Genomic DNA, 27,940 nt, shown 5'->3' on the forward strand with positions numbered 1-27,940 from the left:
CTAGTTGTAGGATAGATATAGAGCCAGAAGGGACCCTGGATATTATTTAGTCCAGTCCCCATAATTAAAATCAATATCTACACATTAAAACAATCATAGAATTAATTAAAAAGAGAAGAGGATGGGGCAAGCCACTTAACCCCATTGCCTTGAAAAAATCTAAAAAGAGAGAGAGAGAGAGAGAGAGAGAGAGAGAGAGAGAGAGAGAGAGAGAGAGAGAAGAGAATGTGATTGATTACTCCTATTCTGGAGAATAGATGGAGTTAATTTAAGATGTTTTTTTTTTAAATAACAGCCAAGATTCCTGAATTTTATGGGAATGAGAATTGAGTTAGTAACAAAGGGTCCCTGGTCAGCTCTAGATGGTAAAATCTCGGAGGTTGAAGAACACATTCAATTTCAAAGGCTTACCCAAGGCTCCTTTTCAGGGAATGCATTATTTTATAGGTCTGTGATCTGTTTACTCTTTACAGTTCTTGTCCATGCCTTGAATTATAGAGCTGAGGGAATTTTAACAAGTTTTAACACTATGTTAAACGGAGTTGAAGACATTAAAATGTTAATGATTTTAGGGAAGTAAGCTGGTAACTAGGGCCTAAGGTTAGCCTTTATAAAGCAGAAAGGAAATGCTATATGAGCAGTTTATTGTTGTTGTTATTATTATTATTATATAAAAAGGTATGAGACACAATGGGATAAATATGGAATTTATCAAATACTCTTTAAAGACCTAAATTCAGCTATATCAAACAACAACAAAAAAAGGACTTAGGAGAAAAAGCTTTAAAATTTGGATTGATTTTAGCCTATAATATACCTGTAATGGTTTCCATAAAGATTAAAAAGGAAACTCTACTGGATAATCAGGTTCCTTATTGGCCATAGAATTCTTATTCCTTTCTGGATCTATATTCTGCAGAAACAAGACTGTAATATTAATGGTAATACTGACTTTTGACTTTTAAAATATCTTTTAATACTCACTGCCACTGAAATTGGATATAAGTCAAAAAGAAATCTGATTTTATCTCATGTTACCTTGTGACATGACATGATTAATATCTCTGGCAGTCCCTTTATACCATGAGTTATTTTAAAAATAGGTTCTGAGTGCAATTGTGTTTCTCAAATATTGCAAAAATTTTGATTTGAAGATTACATTTTCCAGTCTTTTTTTCAGTTTCAAATGAATGATTCCCTCTATGAGAATTAGTTTAAGATCTACCAAGCATACAAATTAAAATGAATTTTACATTACTAAAAACGAACTTGTATCACTAAATGACAGATAGAATCATTATTTCTTTATTTAAAAAATATTCTGAGTTTATAAGTAATTGTGGAACAATCTATAATGGGAAAAATTTCCAAAAGGACTTTAATCCCAAATATATTCTAGATTAACAGTTTAATTGATCCTGTCTTTTTTTAATCCATTTTATAATCATAACCTCTTCAAGGTCAATTAATGTTCATTTATCAAAGTATTCTTTACTTTTATCACTTATAACATTTGATAAAATATGCACTTGGAATTCCAAATTTTATTCGTAATTATGAAACTATTTCATTGTGGATTTTAAAAATAATTAAATAAATATCAATTTTTTTTTCATTTTGGTTAATTTAGAATCACAAAAGATAATATATTTTTCCCAAGAAGTGAAGAGTTGCTTTAAGAAATAACATGACTATCAAGTGGGGAAAAAATAAATTATATCTTCAAAAAAAAAAAGAAATAACTTAGGAAGAATGTTTCAAATCTTTACTTATATCCCAACTTTAGAAATCTCTGCCTCTTTCCTACTTTTTGCCCTGTTAATTAGAAAATTTACAAATTAAAAATGTAGTCATTACCTAAACAATGAAGTTAGAATGTCCTAATAGTGGAGACACCACAAGATGGGATTCTTGGAGTCAAGAAAACATGGGTTCATGATTTTAGCAGATACATAGTGACTGTGCTGCTGTGGGCAAATCTCCAAACCTCTGAGAGCCCACAGACTTAATATTCAGTGGGGGATGACCTCTTGAGGCCAAGTGGCCATTTGGATATTAGGGATAGGAACCAATTTGTGGCTCTGTTCCAATTGTGCCCAAATCCTTTTATAGGAGAAAACTATATTCAGAAAAAGTATTTTGATGCCATTATGGATGAAATACAAGTTTTTAGGATCTGAATGAGGATAAACTATACCTGGACAAGGCAAAAAAATACCAGTGGAGATCTTTAAGAATGCTAGTCTGGGGGCAGCTAGGTGGCAGTGAATGTAGCACCAGCCCTTGAGTCAAGAGGTACTGAGTTCAAATCCATCCTCAGAGACTTGCTAATTACCTAGCTGTATGACCTTGGGAAAGTCACTTAACCCCATTACCTTGCAAAAAAAAACAAACCAAAAAAAAAAAATGCTGGTCTGATGAGGTGTTCCACAAAAGAATGATCATAGGGTCCTAGAGGTAGAGCTGGAAGGGATCTTTGTGGCCATCTGATTCATCCCCTTTATTTTGGAAATGAGGAAAGTGAAAATTTAGAGGATTGAATATCTTTTCTAAGCTCAGAGACAAAGTAGATGAGTTAGGTTTGAACAACCAATTCCTTTAACTTTACAACCAGAACCCTTTCCATGACTCCATATTGCACTGGGTTGCAATTAAATAGAACTGGAAGAAAAATAAAAGGCTACTTGTTTTACAAAAATCGTGGTATCTCTTCAGATGATGTAATGAATATCTTTCTGGTTGCTATACCTGAATAAACTTAAAGTGGAGTGGAGAAGAAAAGAAACAAACAATATTTTTCATACACGCAGCTTTTGGTCTCCATCAACTAGGTGAGTTTTCTAGAAATTACTGCTATGATCACAGCTCCAAATAGTGCTAGAAGGGACATTATAGACAATCTCATTCTATCATTTTAAAGATTAGGAGTCTAAAAACTTTCCAAAATGACTGTTAAATCCTGCAAAGTCTTGGAACCAATGATCAGATATGCTGGATAAAAATGAAACTCTGTGCTCAAATTGCTTTTTTATCCTAGAAAAGAGAGGTGTTTGGGGATAACCATCATATAATCCCTTTAAGACCCATAAAATTAATATATATGAGGAGGATAGTGGTAAGGATAATGGGAATCATATGATTCATTTTTTAGGAGAATCTGCAATTCTCAAAAAATAGGCTGAGTGGGTTGACTAAGGAAACCTGGCTTAAGGCATAGAATGCTTTGACCTCACTTAATATAAAAGAACAGGAGTTGAATGTGAATGTGTGTCATTGCATTTGTCTCCCAAAGCCCAAGAGGTGTTACTCAATTGCCTATAGCCACTTGAAAAACTGTTTAAAGAATGGGGAAGAGTCACAGAAGTCACCTCCAAAAATCCATCTTCTTTAAAACGCTGACTTTTTGTAGGGACTGACAGAATTCTTGGGAGTCCTTGTCTGGTTGTCCAAAAAAGAACCAGCTGGCAGAAATTGTAATGGGAAGTGGTTTAATTTGGGTTCATCTTCAAGGCAATCCCTTTGGCCCCTTTGAAAGTATGATGAGTTGCAAATGTCTCATGATGCCTTCATTTTTGGCCAATGGTTGACAAGAGATTTGTGAATATATGCATATCTATCTGTACTTCTCATCTCCAGAGCAAGTTGGCAACTTAATGGAAAACAAAAAATAGTCACACAGCTGAGAAATTCACTTTTTAATCTGTGATAGTTAAAGAACTGGTCTGCCTTAAATATGTCTCTTCATTTCTCTTTCATCTCATCCCCACTCCCACTAAAATGGTGATAGTTGAAAGTTTGATCAGAGAGGAAAAAAATAAAGTTGACCATGTGGAACTTCCTGAAATCTTTAGTTCTACATCTGTTATGTGAAATTATATATTAGAACAAACAGATGGCTTTGCTTTAAACAATTGCTCACACACATTTTCATATGAATATAGTACCAGTGTGAAAATCCTTACATTATATTCCCTGGATTTCCTTTTTAAAAAGATGTAAAAGATAAAGAATTGTTTTAAATGACAGAAAGAATTGCTATTCTTGGAAAGATTAAAAAGAATAATACTGTTTTCTCTTGAAACATAAAATATTGAAGAGATGCAAGGAGTCTGTTGAATAATGCTTCAAGTTTTTGTCTCATTCCTCATTACAAGGAAATAGGTGAAATTAAAATGCAGAAATATTCAAGATGATTAGTAGAAATAGTTTGGGTTTTATGCAATAAATAACATAGAATTTATTCCTTTACATACAGCCAAAATTAAAAAGAAATTGGGAATAATAATAATAGTACCAACTCTAAAAGTTATTTTGAGGATAAAATGAGATCACATTTGTAAAGTTCTTTGCAAACCTCAAAGCTCTACATAAATGATTTCTATTTAGGGCACTAAATACCTCCTGTGGCTAGTATAAATCCTCCTGAGTCTCTTATCTAATAACATCTCATAGTTTCACTGAATAGTAAACATTTTAAGTCAGAGAGGTATTAGATTTTCAGGGAAAGAGGTTTCACCTCTCAATAGGGAGAAAAATGTGTTAAATTTCCTAATGAAGTTCTTTAAATGCCTTTATGGAGTTGTTTTAAAATGATAGGATGCATTGTGTCTGATTACATCATTACAATGTTACCACTTTTTATAGAAAAATTTGCAAAGGATGAGACTAGAATCCATCTTATTTCAGATCTCATTCTAAGAAACTACAGTTTATATCAAAAATGTTTTAAAATAAAGTTTATGCTAGCCTTATTTCCTTATATGAAGAAAAATGGAAGACTAGTTAATGGTATACAGACATAGAATATCAAAACATGGAGAGAATACTACATATGATATAATTCCAGGCAGCAATGTTTGGTTGAACCTAAAAGATATATTTTCATAAGGGAATATATGTCTTCAATAGACTCTTAATTAACCAAGTATCCTGCACGATAATTATATTTTATGAGTCTGGCTATTCAAATAAGATTGATATTTAACATACTAGAGAGTATCTGTGAAGAACTGCCCCAGGCATGAATATCACAAAATGAAATGTGGTTTTTAGAAGTTAACAATTCTGCTTTCACAGCATAGTACTGAATTTATGTGATTACTAAACTTTACTTACCTCTAGCTTCTGGGTAAACTACCTTCAAATTGGCTATCACTAATTATATGGAAAAGGAAAGAAGGGGAATCTTAAACTTGGCAGGTCCCTGTGACTTTTAGTTCTGCCTTGCAATGCATCACTCATTATAATCTATAAATGGAATCCCCATTTGATTAGCAACTCCTGAGGTCAGAGATTGTGCTTTCTTTTCTTTGTATCCCCAACACTTAGCATATGTCTGGCATATAGGAAATACAGTAATTACAATTTATTAAGCTGATAGACTTGAAAAAAGTAAGTGGAAATCTAGAGCAAATAGCTGTAAAATATTCCATTCGAATATTATTTGAGCATTTGCAAGTTCAGCTATACTGCTTTTGTTGTGCTAGATAGTACTTTCACATAATCTTCTTCCTTCCATTTTCCTATGTGTAAGATGAGTGATAATTACATAAGACAACACCCACCACTGTGTAAACTAGTGAATAATTGTAAAATATACTATTTCCTCAAAAATAATGCAGAGGAAATTGGAAGTTTTCTGAAAGGATTGGAGAGATTTGGGAATAAACTTGGAGAGAGAATTGTGTAATATTAAAGTAAAAAGATAGAAATGCACTCAGGAATTTTAGAGATCAGGTTCAATAGGTGTCTACCTTAGTTTAAGGACTGAAGAAAGTTTTAAATAGCTTTATAAATCTAGGTTCATTTTTCATCATATTGGTGTTCTTTCAACCTAAAAACAAGAAATCATGGTGGATTGCTTTTAAAGACTCCCTTTCTCCATTTCTACCTCGAATTTACTCGTAACAAGTCAGTTATAAAAGGTGAGTATTTTCCTCAACTCTTTGAGAAATGATGGTATTGTTGTGTAGAAATTGATGCATTTGGGATGTTGTCAATGGAAACTAACTAATGGATATGCCAAATGCAAATACTTAGATTGATATTAATTCAAAGTCAAATGATTTTGTAATTTTAAATTTTTTTTCAATTTATTCTCTTAGAAACTATAAAAAATTTTTGTCTTGATTTCATTAAAATCAATAAGACATGGTTTAGGAAAAAATCAATAAGGAAGTTCGAACTATACCATTTATACTGGATTTTCTTTAGAACTGAAGATAATATATAAGTGCTATGAAGACAGAAAATGAGTTAATGGCATTCTTTAGCTTTTAACTGATAGCGAGATTATTTTTTTTCAGTTTGTAGTCAAATGATTAGCAAATGAGTGAACTGTCAATACTCCTACTCTTTCTCCCTAAAAAAATTTAAAAAACCCAATTCCATTCAGAGTAATTCATGGAATAAACAAGACTTTAATTATGGGATTGTGTTCCTGGTTCAGATTTTTCCTTCCATACCTTGCTTTAGTGACAATTGGTCTTAAACATTATAATTTCAGAGTATCTGACGGTATTCTCCCAGATGATTGCATTCCATGACCCAGAGCTGAGTAACCATCTCAATGAGATTGGCTTTATTCCAGATGTAAGTATTGGGAGATTTTCTAAATGATGGTTAATGAAGTTTGGGAAGGAAAAGTAGAGAGGAGGAGAACCAATGGAGTGTTTTTTAATCCTGTTGGTGCAGTGGGAGGTTTACATCTGAACAAGTTTATTGTTAATAATGAAAGCCTTTTGTCAGGGAGTTCATGGGAGGAGGTTATTTTTTATTATCATCATTAGCATTATTGTAAATTCTAACATGAAAAGAAAAGTCCTTCTGTTTTTCTTGGCATGATTTCTTATGAAAAGTCTTGCAACAAGTCGAAGTATTGGTAGAGCAGTAAGATGTGTTTTATAAAATTTGTGGTTAGGCCATAGGGAAGTACTTTTAGAATTGCAGATTGTCTAGAACCAGACCAGTCTGTCCAGTCCACCCCATTTACTATTGAAAAAACTACAATTCTTGTAGTGGTCTTCAAGGATGATTCTCTAATTATTGGCATATCTGGAATTATGTCTTTTGCCAATTTCCAGATTCTTTCTAAACACCATTAATTCAACCATGTTTATTAACATAAACATAAAGGGAGGAAACCAGGAGATATCTTCTATTAATATATATAGCTAAATGATAGCTTCCTCCTTTCAGTGCATTTGTGAAATCATAAATTTGGATCTGGAAAGAGCCTCAAAGGCTATCCAGTTCAAATTCCTCATTCCTTTAGATCCAGTTAGCTCAAATAGCAGTGACAGGAGTCAAACTGAGATGCTTTGACTCAAAATCTAGTATTCCTTCCACTATATGATACCACCCATCATTATCAGATTAGTTATATGAAAGTATGTTATATGTCTAAGATCTTATGTTTAACCTATCACAAACCATTTAATATATTTATCCAGTTTAGAATAATAGGTTATCTTAGGACTTTGAAACTATCTAGCATATTAGAGAATGTGTCCCAGACATTTTTGTGTATCATGAAAATCTTGTGGCCTTTTGGAAATCTGGTGGACCCTTTCTCAAAATGGTCTTAAATACATAAAATAAAATATGCATAATTATAAAGGAAATTAATCATTTGAAATATGGTTATTAAAATATTATAGATCCAAGATTAAGACCCTTACTCTTCAGTTTCTTTTAGTGCTTTCTACCCCCTCTACAAAGTCCCTTTTGTTGCTTTTGATATTTCATTTGCTTTTCCATGAAAATGGAAATGTTTAAGATCTTAGGAAAAAGAATTGTAAAAGTCTAAAGTAATCATTGTGAAACTATTGTTTTTCATATTTTCTCTGCTCATGAATTTTAGTCAGTCAAAAAAGTTAAGACAGCTATGAAGCTTACTCCTTTTTTAATGCCAAATCTCTTTATCTTTTAACATTTTTTGATAGAAATCTTTCCAAGCCTCTGACAACTTTACACATTATATTTCATAGAGTTGCTTTTAAGTAAATATTTGTTGATTGACTACTACTACATTAGGGTCTGCCACCAGGGGAAGAATGAGCAGTTCCTTTGAATTTATTGCTTCTAATTTTTATAGAGACAATAATTTTCTTTTAATATTGAGGGTAGGAGAAAAATTCTATTGAGCTTCCATCATTTTTTATGACAGATACTGAATGTAATTGAATCTTTTCTTGATGAGTCATTGACCATTATTACAAACATCAATTATTATAGTGCATATTCTTTGGGATTATTGAAGTGTACAAGAAGTTTTCCCTTTATATTAAATGGTCCCAGACTCTTGTGTAATTTTTGTCATTCTGTCTATAATTTCTTCATCCTACCATCTTGTTACCTTTCATTTCTATCTTTGTGTCTTTGCTATGTATAGTTTCCTCTATTTGTGTAGTAATAATCTATTTAGTACTTTTTAATTTACAAAACACAGTCACAATCACTCTGTAGGGTATAGTGTAAATATTATTGTCATTATCTTATAACTGAGGCACAAACAGTGAGAATAGTGACTTGTCCAAGACCACACAACTTCTCAGAGTTCTGATTTAAATTCAAAGAATTAGACTTTGTTAGATTTGGAAAGAACTTTATCTGATTCAAATCCTTCATTTTATTTTAAATTGCTGAATCTGTTTTGTAACATCCTTTATCTTAATTTATGTCCTTCCTTGTAACAGAAACAAACCAAACTACCCCATAAAGGGAAAAAAAAAGGTGGAAAGCTTATGCAACATACCACATTCATTTGTAGTGCACCAACTTTCTACTGAGAGAAATGAAAAGTTTCACCCAATATTTTCTGAACCAGCTGAAATTAATCTGAATTTAGCTTCTTTTAGAGTTTTGAAAAATGTTATTGTAATTATTGTGCAAGTTGCTCATTTTGCTGTGTTCTGTGGCAACTCATGTAAATCTTTCCATATTTCTCTGAATTTTTCAGTTTTTTTATGACACAAATTTATACACCACAGTTTCTTCTTACCCAACATTGGGCACCCATTTTGCTTCCCTGTTCTGTTTTGTTATCACAAAGATTGTGTTGCTTGTGAACATTTTGATATATATGACCATTAATTCTATCATTTTCAGGTATAATCCAAAGTCTTTTTCAAAATAGTTTTGCCATTTCATGATTACGTTATCAACATTTTAGTCTCCTGGCCTTCCTACAGTTCTTGTAAGATTATTCCCATCTTTGATCACTTTACCATTTTGGTAATGAGGTGAAGCCTCAGTTCTTTTGAACTGTGTTTCACTTTTTATGTAGGTTTTGAAACATTTTTTTAATATAATTGCTATCCATTTGCATTTCTTCATTTTGAAAATTTGTAGTCATTTCTTTTGACCTCTTATCTACCAGATACTGGCTCCCAGTTTTATTTATGTTGGTCAAATCTCTACATAAGTTAGATAGCATATTTTTATCATATATTTGATGCAAAGATACTTTTCCACTCCAATTTATAAATTTCCTTTTCTCTCTGCAGGGCAGTGTAGAGCAGTGGATAGAAAATTAGATTTGAATTCAGGAAGACCTAACTACACATTTTCCTTAGAAGGCTACTTTTAGTATGACCATGGATAAATCATCTCTTTGTGCTTCACTTTTTTCATCCATAAAATGAAAGTGATCAATTGCCTCAGATGTCTCTTCTAGCTCTAAATCTAGTCTCCAATAATTATTGGTCTTGAACCACATTGATTTTGTTCATTCAAGTACTTTTTATACATTTTATACAATTAAAAGTTTATATATATACCTAAAAAATGTTTATATGCATATATTTTTCCTTTTATTATTTATCCTTTCCATGACTTGGTTAAGAATTTCCCCTCCCTTGCCACAGATCTGACATTCACTTCTTTCCATAATCGCTTTGCAAGTTTCATTATTAAGTATTATGTGTATATAAATGTGTATATATGTTTATGTGTGTTTGTATACACACAATAAGTTTGCCTTAGACATAAAAGAATTTCAGATATCTACAGTCTGAAACACTAACAGACCAATATGCTCAACAAGGTTCATCCCCAGCTTCCTCATTCAGCAGCCCCTCTGTTACCGACCATCAGACTCCGACAAGGTTGCCCACCTGATCAGCTGGCTATTCTACCTCTTCTTCCCTGCGTATAGTGGGGAAGCCAAAGGACCAAAGCCATCCTTGGTGGGACTGCAGTGTGGCAGGATTCTGTTATGACAGTTGTAACAGAGAACTGGGGCACAGGGTCAGGATGCTGGCACTTATGTGAATTCACCAGGGATTGGAGGCAAGTTGGAGCCAGTTCTGTGGTCCAAAAATCATTTGGAGAAGAGTCTGAGATTCGTAATAATGATTTAACTAAGGTGAGAGGAGGTTAAGTCATCTTTGAGGCCCAGCCCTTGGGAAAGCTGCCATCTAAATGGAAAAACCTAGAAAGTGAGCAGTGAGACAATATAAGGAAAAAGGACTGAAATTGCCAAAGATATCAGGAGGAAGAAAATTCAGTCAAAGGCCTTGGATATAAGCAGTTAAACTAATAAGGAAAGTGTTCTGCAAATCCATTAAGCAAGGTCAAAAATGTGAATAGATATTATAAGACAGGAAAATAAAACATTTGATGAGACAGAAGACCCTCTGGATTTTTAAGAGAGCATGGATCCGAAGGAATTAGAATCAGAAGGAAGAAACAAAATTCTCCCTCTTTGCAGATGGCTTGATGGCATACCTAGAGAATCCTAAAAAATCATCTTAAAAACTACTAGAAACAATTAGCAACTTTACCAAAGTTGCAAGATATAAAATAAACCCTCATAAATCCTCAGTATTTCTATATATTGATAGCAAGATACAGCAACAAGATCTAAAAAGAGAAATCTCATTCAAAATCAGACAATATAAAATACTTGGGCATCTACCTGCCAAAGCAGACTCAGAAAACTCCATGAAAATCACTACAAAACACACAAATAAAATCGGATTTAAAAAACTGGGCTAATATCAACTGCTCATGGGTAGGTTAGTTAATATAATAAAAATGACAATTCTACCTAAATTAAACTACTTATTTAGTGCCCTACCAATCAAAATCCCCCAAAACCACTTTAATGACTTAGAAAAAATTGTAAGTAAATTATATGGAGAAATAAAAAGTCAAGAATTTCCAGGGATTTAATGAAAAAAAGTTCAAAAGAAGGTGACCTAGCATTTATTTAAAAAGACATTTCCTTCAGGATAAGCTTTGTTACCTTTTCTGAAGTCCTTTTCTGATGCCTTAGGCATATGGTGCTGAACCCTAGGTGTCTGAAGATTAGGTTAATTAAAATCTTACCAAGTTAAGAAAGTTTCTAGTATAGACCAAGTAATGGACTTTGGATCTTCTAAAGTTCAGTTCTTGAATCGAAGTATATAACCAGAAGACTGGCTACTAGGTGAAGATTTCTTTTTTTAACCACAGGAACTCATGAAGATCATTTACTAATTCCATAACCTCCACTAACCTTATGGTCAGCAATGCTCCCTAAGACCCACTTAACCTCATTCTCAAGAATGTGAGACTCTAGATCAAAAGATACACCTTTCTTGTATAATTCTTCTCTATATTGTTGCCACCTCTCCTCAATTTCTGTTATTACTAACATTTTTGTCTTTTATTAGGCCCATTTTTGCTTGAAACATTCCCTTGGTATCACTAATTTTTCTAAGGAGATTTCTTATCTTTCCCATTCTGTGGTTTTCTTTCATTTCTATTTTTTTTTAACTTTCATCCATGCATATTTCAAAGTTAACAGAATTTCCCTCCACCCTTCCTTCCCACCCCCCTCCCCTCAGTATGGAACAGTCAGGTTGGCATTTTACATACATATTTTGTTAAATATATTTAAAAAATAGTAATTTTTGGCATGAGGAATCAGGATTAAGGGAAAGAAATACATAAGAGATAATTTTTATAAAATGTTCATCAGATTCGGTAGGGTGTTTTTTGTTTTTCTGTGCATTTTGTTTTGTTTTGTTTTTCTTCCTCTGGATGGGGATTATATAGACCATAACCAGTCTAATACAGTTGTCCTGGCTCTCTGGACTGTTAAGAGGAGTTGCTTCCATCAAGACTGTTCTCATAATATTGCTGATGTGTACGTTGTTCTCTTGATTCTACTCTCTTCACTCAGTATCAGATGCCATAAGTCATTCCAGGCTTCTCTAGAGTCCAACCATTTATGGTTTCTTATAGAACAATAATATTCCATAGTATTCATGTACCATAACATGTTTAGCTATTCCCCAGTTGATGAGCATTCCCTCAATTTACAATTCTTTGCCACTACAAAAAGAGCTGCTATGAATTTTTTGGAACATGTAGGATTTTTCCCATTTTTTTACAATTTCTTCTGGATATAATCCTAGAATTGGAATTGCTGGGCCAAAGGGTATGGATAGTTTTATTGCTTCTTGGGCGTAATTCCATATTGCTCTCCAGAAATGTTGGATCCATTCATAACTCCACCAGCCATGCATCAATGTCCCAATCCTCCCCACAACCTCTCCAACATTGATCATCTTCCCTTTTTCTCATCTGGGCTAATCTAATAGGTATGAGATGATACCTCATTGTTGTTTTAATTTGCATTTTTCTAATCAATAATGATTTGGAGCATTTTTTCTTATGATCATATATAGCTTTAATTTCTTCATTTGAAAACTGTCTGTTCATCCCATTTATCAATTGGGGAATGATGTGTGACCATATAAATTTGATGTAATTCTTTATATATTTTAGAAATGAGACTTTTATCAGAACTCCTGGTTGTGAAGATTGTTTCCCAGCTTTTGGCTTTTCTTCTAATTTTGGCAGCATTGATTTTATTAGTGCAAAAACTTTTTCATGTAATATAGTCAAAAATCATTCATTTTGCAGTTATTGTGGGTTCTACTTCTTGTTTGGTCATAAGTGTATCCCTTTTCCATAGATCAGACAGTATTTTTGGTTTATTAATTTATATATGGTATCGCTCTTAATGTCTAAATCCTGTAGCCATTTTGGGTGTTATTTTGGTATAGGATGTGAGATGTGGATCTGTGCCTAGTTTTTGCCATACTATTTTCCAGTTTTCCCAATAATTTTTGTCAAATAGTGAGTTCTTAACCCAGAGGCTGATGCCTTTGGGTTTGTCAAATAGTAAATTGTTGTAGTTATTTACTGCAGTTTCTTTTGAATTTATCCTAATCCACTGATCTATTGCTCTTTTTTTAACCAATACCAGACAGTTTTGATGACTGCTGCTTTATAATATAGTTTTAGTTCTGGTAGAGCTAGGCCTCCTTCCTTTACATTTTTTTTTTCATCAGTTCCCTTGCTAAATGAATTTTGTAAAGTAAAGTAGTTATTTGGTAGTTTGATTGGTATGGCACTGAATAAGTAATATAATTTGGGGAGAATTGTCGTTTTTGTTATATTAGTTCGACCTTACCATGAGCATTTGACGTCTTTTCATTTATTTAAATCTGACTTTATTTGGGTGAGGAGAGCTTTATTAATTGTGTTCATACAGTTTCTGGGTTTGTCTTGGGAGGTAGATTCCCACGAATTTAATATTGTCTACAGTTATTTTTAAATGGAATTTCTCTTTCTAGCTCTTGTTCTTAGGCTTTGTTGTTCATAAATGATGATGATTTATGAGGGTTTATTTTATATCCTTCTACTTTGCTGAATTTGTTAATTGTTTCAAGGAGTTTTATAGTTGATTTTCTCGGGTTCTCTAGGTATACCATCATATCATCCACAAAGAGTGAAAGTTTCCCTTCCTCGTTGCCAATTCTGCTTCTTTCAATTTCTTTTTCTTCTCTTATTGCTACTACTAGCATTTCCAATACTATATTAAATAGTAATGGTGATAATGGGCATCCTTGTTTCACCCCTGAATTTATTGGAAATGCTCTGAGTTTATTCCCATTAAATATAATATTTGTTGATGAATTTAGATAGATACTATTTATTATTTTAAGGAAAACTCCATTTATCTCCTCCACCAAATACATATTTTTATAGGAATGGATATTGTATTTTATCAAAGACTTTTTCAGTATCTATTGAGATAATCATATGATTTCTGTTGGTTTTACTATTGATATGTTTAATTATGTTGAGTGTTTTCCTAATGTTGATTCATCCCTGCCTGCCTGGTATAAATCCAGCTTGATCATGGTATATGATCCTGGTAATAATTCACTGTACTCTCATTGCTCAAATTTTATTTAAGATTTTTGCATCAATATTCATTAGGGAGATTGGACTATAATTTTCTTTGTTCTGGTTCTTCCTGGTTTAGGTATCAGCACTATGTTGGTGTCATAAAAGGAGTTTGACAGAACTCCTTCCTCTCCTATTTTTAGATAGTTTATGTAGAATAGAAATTAATTTTTCCTTAAATGTTTGGTAGAATTCAATTGTAAATCCATCCGAACTTCTTTTTAAGGAAGTTTATTGATGGTTTCTTCAATTTCTTTTTCTGAAATGGGGTTATTTAAGTAATTTATTTCCTCTTCTGTTAATCTGGGCAGTTTGTATTTTTTTTCAGTTTGTATTTTTGTAAATACTATACAATCTTTCTCCATTTATAGTTATCTCTTTCCTTTCCCCTTTGACTTTTCTCTTAAGAATTTAACTTTCAGTTCATTTTCACTTATACCTTCCCTTCCCTTTTATCAGTCCCTTTTTCCCTTATGTTTCCCATTCCCTGCCTCCCCTCTTCCCTGTAGATTAAGTTAGACTTTTAAACCCAAGTGGGAATGTATTTTATTCCCTCACTGAGCTAAATCTATTATTCAGAATTTACTCAGCACTCACATTCTCCCTTCTTTCCCTCTAAAATTATAAATCTACGTACAATTCAATTATTTTATTTCTTGATAAGCAGCATTGACTCAAATTGCATCAAATTATAATTATAATTATTTTTTATTCTACCCCCTTTTCAAGTAACTTTCAAGTACACACAATCCTCTTCATGAGCCAAAGTATCATCTATCATTTCTTGAACTATTTGTGCCCCCTACCTATTTTCCTTCACATTTTTACCCCCCCCCCCCACACACACACCCAGGGTACTTAACTCCTTGTTAAGCAATGCACCTGATGCTGATCCAAGTAACTGTTAGAATCTTTAAGACTCTGGAGGTCTCACCTGAGAACCCTACAAATGATTTTAAGGAACAAAGACATTGTCCCAGGTCGCATCTTATGATGCCCTCATTAGACAAGATGCTTAGCACTTTGTGATTAAAAAGAGTCCTAGTATAATGAGACACTTAAATTGAAGTTAGCAATCCTGCTTTTTTTTTTTTTACAGGCTTTTTTGTCTCAAACATAGTGATGTGATCTTGGACCTCTTCAGCTAAGAGACAGGACCCAATTATAGCCATATCCTTTTTGGTTCATTCTCTTCAATTATATTCTACCCTCTAAATTTCCTTAGAGAAGTAAAGTTCAATTAGAATTGTTCTATCTTCCCTTTCAGGGACCAATATCTGTTTTAAAAAAAATTGTTTTTTTCAGTCCTTTTTTTCATTTACCTTTTTTTTTAATATAACTCTTCATTCATGTATTTGGCAATTGAATTCTCTGTTCAGTTCTGGTCTTTGTATCAGGAAGTTCTGGGAGTCCTGTATTTCACTGAACATCCATCTTTTCCCCTGACAGTATATATGCTGAATTTTGCAGGATAATACATTCTGGCTTGTAATCCCAAATCCTTAGCTCTCTGAAATATGTCATTCCAATTCTTCCAGTCCTTCATTGTTGACGCTGACAGGCCCTGTATTATTCTGATTGTGTTCCCTTTGTATTTGAATTATTTTCTTTTTTGCTGCTTGCAATATTCTTTTATTTGAGGGTTCTGGAATTTGGCTATTATAGCCCTTGGAATATTTGTCCTGAAATCTCTTTCTGGAGGGGTTCTGTGGATTCTTTCAATTGTTATATTGTTATCTTGATCTAGTAGATTTGGGTAGTTTTCCCTTATAATTTCTTTCATGATGATTTCCAGGTTCTTCTGTGGGCCCAGGCTTTCTGTGAGTCCAGTGATTCGTAGATTCTCTCTCCTGGATCTGTTTTCCAGGTCATTCATTTTCCCTAGGAAGTACTTTACATTTTCTTCAATTTTTTCAGCCTTTTTATTTTGTTTGATGGAATCTTGTAGTTTTGTAGATTCATTAGTTTCTGTTCAATTCTAATTTTTAGGATATTATTTTCTTCAATTAACTTCTGTGTTTCCTTTTCTAGTTGGTTATTTTTACTTTTAATGGAGTTGATTTCGTTGGTCAACTTGTCCAAATTTTCCTGCAAGACTTCCATTTCTTTTTTACATTTTTCTTCTTCTTCTCTTTTTTGACAAGGCAGTGTCATCCTGGAGGGACCATGAAGAAAACTTTGTTAATGATTCTAGCCATTAAATGAAGTTTAAAACAACATGCTTACTATTGTCTTAGGAGAAATAATTAACAAGGCTTGATTGTGAAATTTTTCACAATTCACATGACTCCATTTGATTATAACCAAAAAAACTTTTTAAATTAAATCCATAGGAATGTGACAGAAATTGATCTATGTATAGGCATTCCTCTAGTTGAGAATCCTATTGGATTAATTCATTAGGATTTACATTTTGGACTGTCATTGCAGTGACTTAGCTCAGCCCAGCAAATGAGTTCAGATTGGGACAAGAAAATACAGGAAAATACACAGTGCCTTCATTGATTCCAAACTTATTATTGCTTCAAAAAATCATTGCTTTGATATCAGTATCCTTTTGGGTTTCTTTAACTGTGAATCACAGATTACTATGATCTCAGAAGAATTCAAATTACAAATAACCCAAAGGGCAGTAGAAAAATGAATTCTGAAATCAGAGAATTGTTACCAGTGACTTGTTTGTGAGAAGTAGCATAAATATGTTACTAAGCACACATAACTAGGCAAAGAGGTAGAAGAAATCTTGTAGCAACAGAGACAATAAATGACTAGCGTAATGGTGCAGCTGAGCCCCATTAAAATAAAGAGACATTAAAATATTCATTTTATTAAATTGTTAAAAGAGCAATATTTATTAAAAGATATCAAAAGAACCAAAAAAAGTCCACCAGGTGGAGTAGACCCTCAGTGGAGAATTTATAGGAAAATATGTACAATATGAGAAGGGAACCTCCATATGAAACAAACCACAGACTTACACAGTTATGTGTATGTAATTATAATGTCATTTGTGGTATGCATGAATGAATGTATTTGTTAAGTATTTACTTTATGCAAAGAACTACACTGAGGAGATTCAAATAGAAAATCATAGAGTGTCCTTGCTCTCCAGGTGAACTCTATTAGGGAAGAAAGACAACATATATAGGAGGTTTCAGCTGCTAGTCAGGTGGAGAGGTACCATTTGGTGTGGTAGCAGAGCAGATGGTAATGCAGACATCTAACATCATTTCAACTGATAAAGCAACTCATCTGTTTTTGATGTTGAACTATTTCAATCAATCGATAAACATTTATGAAGTAACCAATATATGCCAGTTACTAGACTAAGCACTAGAGAAGCAAAGGGTGGAAAATACAAGGACTTTGATGAACAGAACTTCATTATCTGGGATGACTGATCATTATCTAGGATTACTGATTACTGGTAGAAACAGTCAGCAAATTGCATCTCTTCAAGGGTTGCTTTCTGGGTCTGATCTTGATTAGTGGAGTCTAGGAGGGGTCTCGCCATTCTCAGTGCTCTTTGGATTGCCAACCCTAGTGGTTGCTGTGTAATGGAAAGAAAGTAGACCCTTTCTCCACAGGAATTGCTACCCTTATATTATTTTATTATTCATTCAGAATATTTTATGAGCACACATTCCACTAGTAATAGCTCAGATATATTTTTTTTTGGAGGGGGAAGTTTGCAAGGCAATGGAGTTAAATGGCTATTATTTCTCTTTATTAAAACTAATATAGGGGCAGCTAGGTGGCGCAGTAGATAGAGCACCGGCCCTGGATTCAGGAGTACCTGAGTTCAAATTCGGCTTCAGACACTTAATAATTGCCTAGCCGTGTGGCCTTGGGCAAGCCACTTAACCCCATTGCCTTGCAAAAACTAAAAAAAACAAAAAACAAAAAACCCATCAACAACAACTAATATAGAAGTGAATAGTGTGTGCTGTAAAGGAGAAAGCCTATAAAATATCATCTGATATCAAATAGTTCTGTTTATTTCATTTTTATGCCAGTGTGAAAATATCCCTTCTCCATGTGGAAATATGCCTTCTCCATGTGAAAACTGTTCAATCTTCTTTTCAAATTTTTTTTTCAAAACTTAATAGTTAAAATATCTTACTTTTTTAATTGGTAGCAAACTGAGTGGAAAAACTTTGTTTTTAACTGAAGTTTCATGAAGATAATCTTTTATTATGTCTGGATAGAATCATATATCAAAATCCTAAATGCTCTTTCCATTATATCATGATTCCCATATATTTTATTCAGTTATCATTTGTTCCTAAATTTGTTTCTTCTTGTCCTTATACTAGTTTTTCTTATAACTAAACTCTGTGATGGTACTTATTATGGCTACTATTCTTTTAAAACCTTTTAAGGAGAATTTGTTGTGATCAAGTATTTTGTCACATGGAATAAAAAAATATTATTCTTCATGGGTAATTTGAACATTTTATTAACAGTATCATAGAGTTATGTTATCATAACAGTTATAGAGTTAGTACAAGAACTAAATTCTGATATAGATGCTTAGCCAACATACAAGGATGAAGAATCACCTGGCATTTTTAGCCAATTTACATGTCTGTATATTATCATAATTATTTGTTCAGAATGGGTTGTTTTAAAAAATATTATTACTCCTCTTCAACATTCTGCCTTTAAAATTAGTATAAGAAGTGTTCTTTCACTTTTAACAAAATTATCTAAGTTTCATCAAGGTGAAGGATAGGCACTTTGTTAATGAGATCCCAACTAGAGTTTCTCACTTGGGACTAATCCTATCAAAGTAAGCCCTGATTAATCTTTCAACATAGAAATGCAGGCTCCAACTGCAGGAAAGATCTTGTTTCCTGGCATCTTTCCATTTTTCTGTGGGTCACAGAACTCTCAGAATACTGAGCACTACTGAAGCTTGAATAGTTGGGAATATTGTGAGCTGTTGTGATGTATGGATTAAATATGGCATGTGGTTATGTGATTGACATATCAACAGAGATGGGAAGGTTGGAGAAGAGTGACTTTCATTTTTTGACTCTGCTTCTACTTTGTATGTATTAGGATCCTTTAAAGTGAAAAACAAACTTAAGTAAGCTACTTCACACTTAGGGAAATTGTATTCATGATTCATCTGGAAAATTATGAAAATGAAGAAAAAGTTGTCATTTGACCATTAAGAAAAATGACAAGGTATCTTTCCCATCAGTTAACATCATTTCCACATGTCATAAGGAGTGATATGTAAGAGATAGTGGCAATACCAGTTTTATCTAACTTGTACCTGAAAGGACATTCATTTGCCAACAAGGCATAAGCATTTTATTTGTTTTGGGTTTTTTCCCCAATTATCAAGCATTTATTTTTTTCTTCCATTTCCATTCCCATACAATAGAAAAAAAAATCCTTGTAAAAATATGTTAAAAGCAAAGCATGTTTTTATATTAGCCAAATTTAAAAGTATATGACTTATTCCTGTGTCTCCATCACTTCTTTGTCAAGAAGTGAATAGCATTCTTCATCATTGATCTTTTGGAATCAAAATTGATCATTGTATTGCTCAGAGTTCTTGTCTTTCAAAACATTTTTTTCTTATGTAGTTATCATATAACTTATATCAAAAATATAAATCTCTTGGTTATGATCACTTCCCTTGCTTCAGTTCATACAGGTCTTCCCAGATTTCTATGAAACCATCTGTTTCATCATTTCTTTTATCAATCAATAAGTATTTATTAAGCACCCACTATTATTAGCTATGAACAGTGCTAAACATGTGCATATGTAAAGAAGCAAAAAAAAAATTTAGTTCCCATCTCCTTGTTAGTTCTTGGCTACTTCAAAAAAAAAAGAGCCCATTTTGAAATTAAACTCTTAGGAACACTAATGATAGGACCTTTGGCGTATCACTTAAATTCACTCCATCTCTTCAAATCTCATTTTCTTCATCTGTAAAATGAGGGGTCAGTTTGAAAGACTTAAGAACTATGACTAATGCAACCATAACTGTAGTAGACTATGGGGAAGCTAGGTGGTGTAATGGATAGAGTACCGGCCCTGGAGTCAGGAGGACCTGAGTTCAAATCCAGCCTCAAACACTTAATAATTACCTAGCTGTATAACCTTGGGCAAGTCACTTAACCCCATTGCCCTGCAAAACAACAACAACAACATAACTGTAGCAGACTGATAATGAAGTATGATTCCCACCTCTAAATAGGTGATGGACTGGAAGTATGGAATGAGATACGCCATTTTAGACATTGCCAATGTACGAATTTGTTTTACTTGACCGTTCTTATTTGTTTCAAAGAAGGAATTTTTATTTTTAATTTAGAAAAGGAAGTATAAAAGAGAAGATATGTGGAATGATATAGTGTTGTCAAAAAAGAAAAGAAGTTTTTTGGCCCTTTTGTAATGGCCAAAGCATAATTCCCAGAAGAGAATACGAGGAAATTCAGAGAAGGAAAAGATAAGTTGAATAGCTTTGAAATTAGCATGTTGAATTTATTTTCTACTTTTAAAAGTACAAGAGATATATATATATGAAATAAAAATGTGCTGTTTCATGAAGAATCATCTTTTTCTATTCTTTATGTGTAAATATTCAAATTTGATATTTAACAAATTCATATAACAAAAAAATTGATGTATTCTTGAAAAAATAAAAGTTGCAGTAGCTCTCAAATTTGAATTATGAGAGGACAGTGCAGTCCTTTGTCAGGGGGAGGATGGTTGACATTTTGGAGTTGGGTCTGGAAAAGTAGTATAGAGTGTGAATATTAGAAAAAAACTTAGGTACTGATTTTTTTTCAAAGGGGAGACAATAGACAAGGAGATTCTCAGAGTTAGCCAGGACTTATTGTAAAAACAGGGGGGAAAGACTGAACAAATTTGGATTCTTTCCTTTGAAAAATATCCTTTTAAAGGTTTAAAAGTGACGTGCAATGAATTTATTATCTAATGAACTTGTGGTATTCCCTTGGTTAAAGTAATATGGTTTCCTAATAAAATGTTCATAATACAGACTATAATACTATTTTGATGATTGAGTTCCCAAGTATTTTATGATGGAAGCATTTTTTACAATAACACTAAAATTTTTCTTATTTTTAAAAAGATACTTAGCTTTTCAACTTCCTGGAGTTTTTAACACCCTCTCTAGGCTTTGCATAGCTACTTTCTTTTTCCACACCCTGAGAAAGTACTACTTAGCATATGCTTTATATTTTCTCAATTAAAGTGAATTTAGATGAATTTCGTTTAGAAATTTTCTTAAGAGTTTTGAAATTCTCCTTTAGATATTCAGAGCTACCCAGGAGAATGCTGAGAATCACTTCCCCAGAGGGTCAGACACTGTTGGCTGGTATCTGCAAATGTTTCTGATATTAATTTGCTGCTTCCAAATTTTTTCATCATTTTAAATGAAGAGATAAAATGAGATAGAGTGTATTTAGGTGAACACAGGAGTTTCTTCCTCCCTGTTTTTTACTTTCATAGAAAGTGTCAAGAAAAAAAATTGTTTAAGATAAATCTGCTGAAGAAATAGACATGTCTCCTCCTTCCTAATTCACTGTCTGTTACCATTTCTTAAAACATTAATTAATATATGTTGATTACATACTGGTACATATGGCACCTGATACATGACATTTAGATTAATTTTAATGGAATTTTCCAATATTTTAGAATGATAAGCTTTGAAAAGATAATCTTAAAAACTTCAGAAAATATAAACAATAATTACAGCAATGATTACCATCTCTGTTATATTTTAAGGTTTTCAAAGGACTACATTATGTATACACATACATACATATTTAAACTCAATAATATTTAGCGATATTTTCCTTTAATAATGAACCAGTAGCCATATACTGAGATCATAGGATTGGTAGTAGATACACCACATTCTTTACCTATTCTGACTTATGATATCAGCAGAATTGGATCATTTCTTTTTTTAAATTTATGTATTCTTATTTTGTACAAATAATTTTTCATACATTACTAAAATATTCTTGTTTAAGAGTAAACATAATACCCCCTCCCCCCCCAAAAAATATAGACCTGCATGAACAATAAAGTAGAGAGAAAAAATTAAGAAGAAGAAGAAGAAGAAGAAGAAGAAGAAGAAGAAGAAGAAGGAGAAGAAGAAGAAGTGTGGCCAGGTGGTGCAGTGGTTGGAGCACCAGCCCTGGAGCCAGGAGCACCTGAGCCCAAATCCTGCCCCAGACACCCAACAATCACCCAGCTGTGTGACCCCGGGCAAGCCATCCCAACCCCATTGCCCTGCAAAAACAAACAAAAAAAAAAAGACCCAAAACAAAATAAAATTGTAATAATAATAATAATAGTAATAATAATAATAATAATAATAATAAAAATAATAGTGGTAGTAGGGGTGAACAGAGCACCAGCCCTGGAGCCAGGAGCACCAGGGTCCAAATCTGGTCTCAGATACCGAACAATCAAACAATCACCCAGCTGTACAGCCCCAGGTAAGCCACCCAGCCCCATTTGCCCTGAAACCCCCCTAAAAAAACTAATAATTATAATAATAAAAATTGTGCTTCAGTCTGTGTTCCAACACCTCCAGCTCTGTCATGGGTGGATCACATCTTCTGTCCATCACAAAAGTTACTTCCATATTTTTCGACTGTTGCCATTGCTGATCGTAACCCTCTCCATTCGTACTTCTCCACTACCATATACTACATTTTCTCTTTCCTTTCACTCTGTCTCTGCTGTAGGGTAGCTGAGTGGCACAGCAGACAGATCCCCAGCCCTGGGGGCAAGAGGCCCTGAGCCCCCATACCACCCCTTAGGCCCAACAACCACCTGGCCCTATAGTCCCAGACAGGCCATCCAATCCCAGCCCCTTGCAAGAAGTAAAAAAGAAAATGTGTTATATCTGACCACTCTCCCACCATGGTCCATCCCCTCCTCCATCACTCACATCCCCCCCTTCCCCCTGCCCCCCTTCTCTCCTTCTTACTCCAGATGTCTATACTCCATTGTCTATATATATATATGTATATATATATATATATATATATACATATATATATGCTGTTTCCTCTCCTAGCCATCTTTAATGAGAGAGAAGATTCCTTCATTCCCCCTTGCCTTGCCCCCTTTCATATCATTGCAATAGCTCATTGTAATAAAAAAAATCTTATTGTATGAAATATCTTAGCCTATTCCACCTCTCCTTTTTCTTTCTCCCATTCCATTTCCCTTTAATCTATTGACTCCATTTTTACACCACATTATATCTTCAAATTCAGCTGTCTCCTGTGCTTCATCTATAAAAATTCCTTTTACCTGCTCTATTAAATGAGAAGGTTCGAATGAGTATTATCAGTATCATTTTTCTATGCAAGAATGCATGTAGTTCATCATCATTAAGTCCGTCATATTTTACCCTTCTCCTCCACTCTCTATGCTTCACCAGAGTCCTGTATTTGAAGATCAAACCTTCTGTTCAGCTCTGGCCATTCCAACAGGAACATTTGAAATTCCCTTGGTTCATTGAAAGTCCATCTTTTCCCCTGGAAGAGGACGTTCAGTTTTGCTGGGTAGTTGATTCTTGGTTGCATTCTGAGCTCTTTTGCCTAAAGGAATATTATATTCCAAGTCCTATGAGCTTTTAATGTCATTGCTGCTAAGTCCTATGTGATCCTGACTGCAGCTCCATGATACTTGAATTGTGTCCTTCTGGCTGCTTGTTATATTTTCTCTTTGACTTGGGATTTCTGGGACTTGGCTATAATATTCCTGGGGGTTGTGTTTTTTGGATCTCTTTCTTGGGGAGATCAGTGGATTCTATCAGTTTCTATTTTTCCCTCTGCTTCTTGGATATCTGGGCAATTTTCCTGTAGTAATTCTTTGAAAATGATGTCAAGGCTCTTTTTCTAATCATGACTTTCAGGTATTCCAATAATTTTTAGATTATCTTTCCTGAATCTGTTTTCCATATCAGTGGTTTTTCAATGAGATATTTCACATTTTCTTCTAATTTTTCTTTCTTTTGCTTTTGAAGTATTGTGTCCTGATTTCTCATAAAATCAGCAGCCTCCCTCAGTTCTATTCTTTGTCTGAAGGATTTGTTTTCCTCAGAGAGATTTCTTATCCCTTTTTCTATCTGGCCAATTCTGCTTTTTAAAGCATTCTTCTCCTCAGTAACTTTTTGGACTGTTTTATCCATTTGACCTATTCTGTTTTTAACATGTTATTTTCTTCAGCATAGTTTTGGATCCCTGTGACTTAAGCTGCTGACTTCATTTTCATGTTTTTCCTGCATCTCTTTCTTATTTCTTTTCCCAATTTTTCTTCTATCTCCCTCACTTGATTTTCAAAATCTTTCTGGAGTTCTGTCACAGCCTGAGCCCAATTTCTGTTTTTCTTGGAGTCTTTAGATGAAGAAGCTTGTACTTCTTCATCATCAGATTGAGTGTTTTGATCCTTCTTGGAATTACAGGCAAAGTATTTCTCAATGGTGTTCCTCTGTTTTCTCTGCTTACTCATTTCTCTAGCCTGTGCCTGGTTTTGGGGTGCTTCCTGAGCTTTTGAGTGTGTGAGGCTCTGTCTTCCCTCCTGGTCTGTGAATGACCACAAGCTCACCCTCTGCCATGAGGCTGAGGTGGAGGGGGGGGCTGCTGTTCTATGGGGGGGCCTAAACTGTGATCAGGATCTGAATGTGGTCAGAACCCCAGAGTCCAGAGGACAAACCTCAGAAGTCTCTCTCCACTCCCCTCCCTAGGCTCAGCATTCATGCCCTGGGGGCTCCTGCTTACCTGCTCCTGCTTCCTGTTTCCACATTTGGGCTGCAGTGGCCATGCTGCTCACTGAGTGCCCTGAGGGCTGGGCTTCATGCACTTGCTCTGGCAGAGGTTCCCCACTGATCCTCCAAGTTGTGCCCGGTACTCGCCAGGGTATAGGTCAGGAAACTGTCCTTGCTGCCATGCCTTTCCACTCTGGTTACCTTGGGTTGGAGAACTGCCTCACTGGAACCCTCTGTGGATTCTGTCTCTTAAAAACTTATTTTGAGTCCTTAGTTTATATGTTTTGAGGGAAAGCACCGAAAAGATGATCCTTTCCTGTCACCATCTTGGCTCCGCCCCCAGATCATTCCTTTTGAAATCCTACTGGAGGTGTATATGTGTGTGTGTGTGTTTGTGTGTGTTTGTGTGTATGTGTGTGTGTGTGTGTGTGTGTGTGTGTGTGTGCATGCCTTAGGAAATTTAATTTGAGTGGAGGTTGAATTGAGGACAAAAAAATGAATAAGTACTTAGTAATTACCCACCATAATACTACATTCAACTATGAAGATAAAAACAAAACACTTCCTCTAGAAGCTTACATTCCACTAGAAAAATAAGCATGCATATACATAAGTGTGGTCTATTACATGAGACATGACAACCCACCTATTCTCTGGGGTTTTCAGCGATGGATTGCCATTGCATGTACAACTCATTCTGAATGTCCCCAAAGTAACTCATTATGTAGGATAAACTTTGAACTCTGTGATATTCTCAAATTTATGCAGTTAGTTCCCATGAACACAATTAGCTCTTAAATATAATCCATTTATTTAATGATAAAGTAAAAGAAAGCATAATTATAACATCACAGTCATCTAATATAAATCTATTATAGTGATAAATTTTTAAAAATCCCAATCCACACATGAACTTGGGTCACATTCTTCTGCCAGTGACAGGCATTGTCTTTGGGGGAATGATAAAATTAGAACGACTGAATGAGAGCTAACTGGAAGGAGTTTTAAATGCCCAATAAAGGAGTTTGTATTTGCTCCTAGAGGTAATGAACCAGTGCAGTTCACTGAGTGGTATGGTCAGATTTGTGCTTTAAGAAAATTAATTTTGGAGCTGGTTAGATTTTACAGTTGGATTAAAGTAAGACTCAAGTCATTAAGGGCAATCATTGGACTATTACAATTTTTCTTTTTCTTTTTTTATTTCTTTTTTTTTGGGGGGGGGGGAAATGGTAAAAACTTTTTGTCATTTTCATGATGGTAATGGTCCAAATGAAGGTGGAAATTTCTTATAGGGAGAATTAAAAATCTTGAGGAAGAAATGACAAGATTTGCCCACTGATTGTGGCATAAGTTTTATTAAGGAGTTGAAGATGATCCTGAACTTTCAAACCTGAGTGACTTGGAAGGATGGTGATTTCCTTGACAGAAGGAAAGAAAGAAGTGAGTGATTAGGGGAAAGATATACTTAAAAGAGAGGAGAGACAGTTAATATAGCTATATCATAGAGTGTGTGGAGTCTCAGTATAAAACGACTGGAAAAATAGGAAGAGGTTAGCTTATGAAGGGCTTTATAAAACCAAACTTTAGTTTTTCGGGGGTTTGGGGAAGCTATTGGAGGGTATGTGTGTTTGTATGTGTGTGTGTGTGTGTGTGTGCCTGTGTCTGTGTCTTTGTGTGTCTGTCTGTGTCTGTATATGTGTCTGTATGTCTGTCTTTCTGCCTGTGTCTGTGAGAGATACACACGCACACACATACACACAAACACATATTTGAGTAGAGATTGTGTTGGAGTGAGACTGGATTGGGGACAAACTTGAGGCAGGCATACCAATCAAAATGAATGCTATTGCAGTAGTCCAGAACAGAAGCAATGAAACCTAGATGAGGGTTGTATTTATGTTAGTGCAGAAATCTTCTGAAGCTAGATACAATAAGATTTGACAATAGATTGGATATGTGGAGTTGAGATTAGCAAGAAGATTGTGAATCTAGATAACTAGGAGGATGGTGATGCCCTTACTAGCAAATGAAAATGGGGAGGAAAGTAGGATTTGGGGAAGGAGAATATTTCAGAAGAAAAGAGGGCCCCCAACAGACACTTAGGGAATACCCACCATTACTAGGGATAACATGGACGATGACCCATCAAAGGAGTTCAAGAAGGAATAGTTCCACAAGGAGAGAACCAGGAGAGAGCAACCTACAGAGGAAAATATATCCAAGAAGAAAGTGCTATTGACAATGTCAAAGGCTGTGAAAGGGTCAAGAAGAATGGGGACTGAGAAAAAGTCATTAGATTTAGCAATTAAGACCTAACTATAGAGAGGAATTTCACAATTGAGTAATGAGATGGTTTAGAAGGTTTAGAAGAAAGTAAGAGGAGTGGATCCACTTATACAGATGACTTTCTCAAGGAGTTTTGGGGAGAAAGGGAGGAGACATATTGAACAGGTCGGGGTATTCAATAAATATTTGTTGCTTGACCAAGCCAAACTGAATTTTTATGTTTCAGGATAACTGGATTATAACTCTCTGGTTTATATTAAGAACACAAACATTTTAAATTTAGAATTTCTGAATGGTGGACTGTATGAAATAATTCAACATACTATAGGTGGTTGTTCCTTATTTCCTATTTTAGAAGAGAAAGCAAGAATTAGACAGGACTAAGTGATACTTCCCTTAGGTTAATAAATGCAACAGATAAATAGGAAGAATGGCATGAAATCATCTTTATATGTATTACATTCATTTCTATGAACCAGGACCTTAAACAAGCTCTCATCTTAACTTGGTTTATTGAAAGAATGAGGGCATCTAAGTGGTGCAGTGGATAGAGCACCGGCCCTGAAGTCAGGAGTACCTGAGTTCAAATCTGGTCTCAGACACTTAATAATTACCTAGATG

The 27,940-nt window shown here is 34.2% G+C and overlaps 1 protein-coding gene across 4 annotated transcripts in view; it reads left to right on the plus strand.

Moving 5' to 3' along the window:
• Positions 1-27,940, plus strand: part of TBCK (TBC1 domain containing kinase) — a 198,528-nt gene that overhangs the window by 125,032 nt on the left and 45,556 nt on the right. For all 4 annotated transcript variants that reach the window (XM_074228748.1, XM_074228749.1, XM_074228751.1 and 1 more), the window contains one exon: positions 6,506-6,591. In XM_074228748.1, coding sequence (XP_074084849.1) covers positions 6,506-6,591 — 86 coding nt within the window. The remainder of the gene's footprint in view (positions 1-6,505; positions 6,592-27,940) is intronic.

This window comes from Macrotis lagotis, chromosome 3 (assembly GCF_037893015.1).
Source record: "Macrotis lagotis isolate mMagLag1 chromosome 3, bilby.v1.9.chrom.fasta, whole genome shotgun sequence".
NCBI classification, from domain to species: domain Eukaryota; kingdom Metazoa; phylum Chordata; class Mammalia; order Peramelemorphia; family Peramelidae; genus Macrotis; species Macrotis lagotis.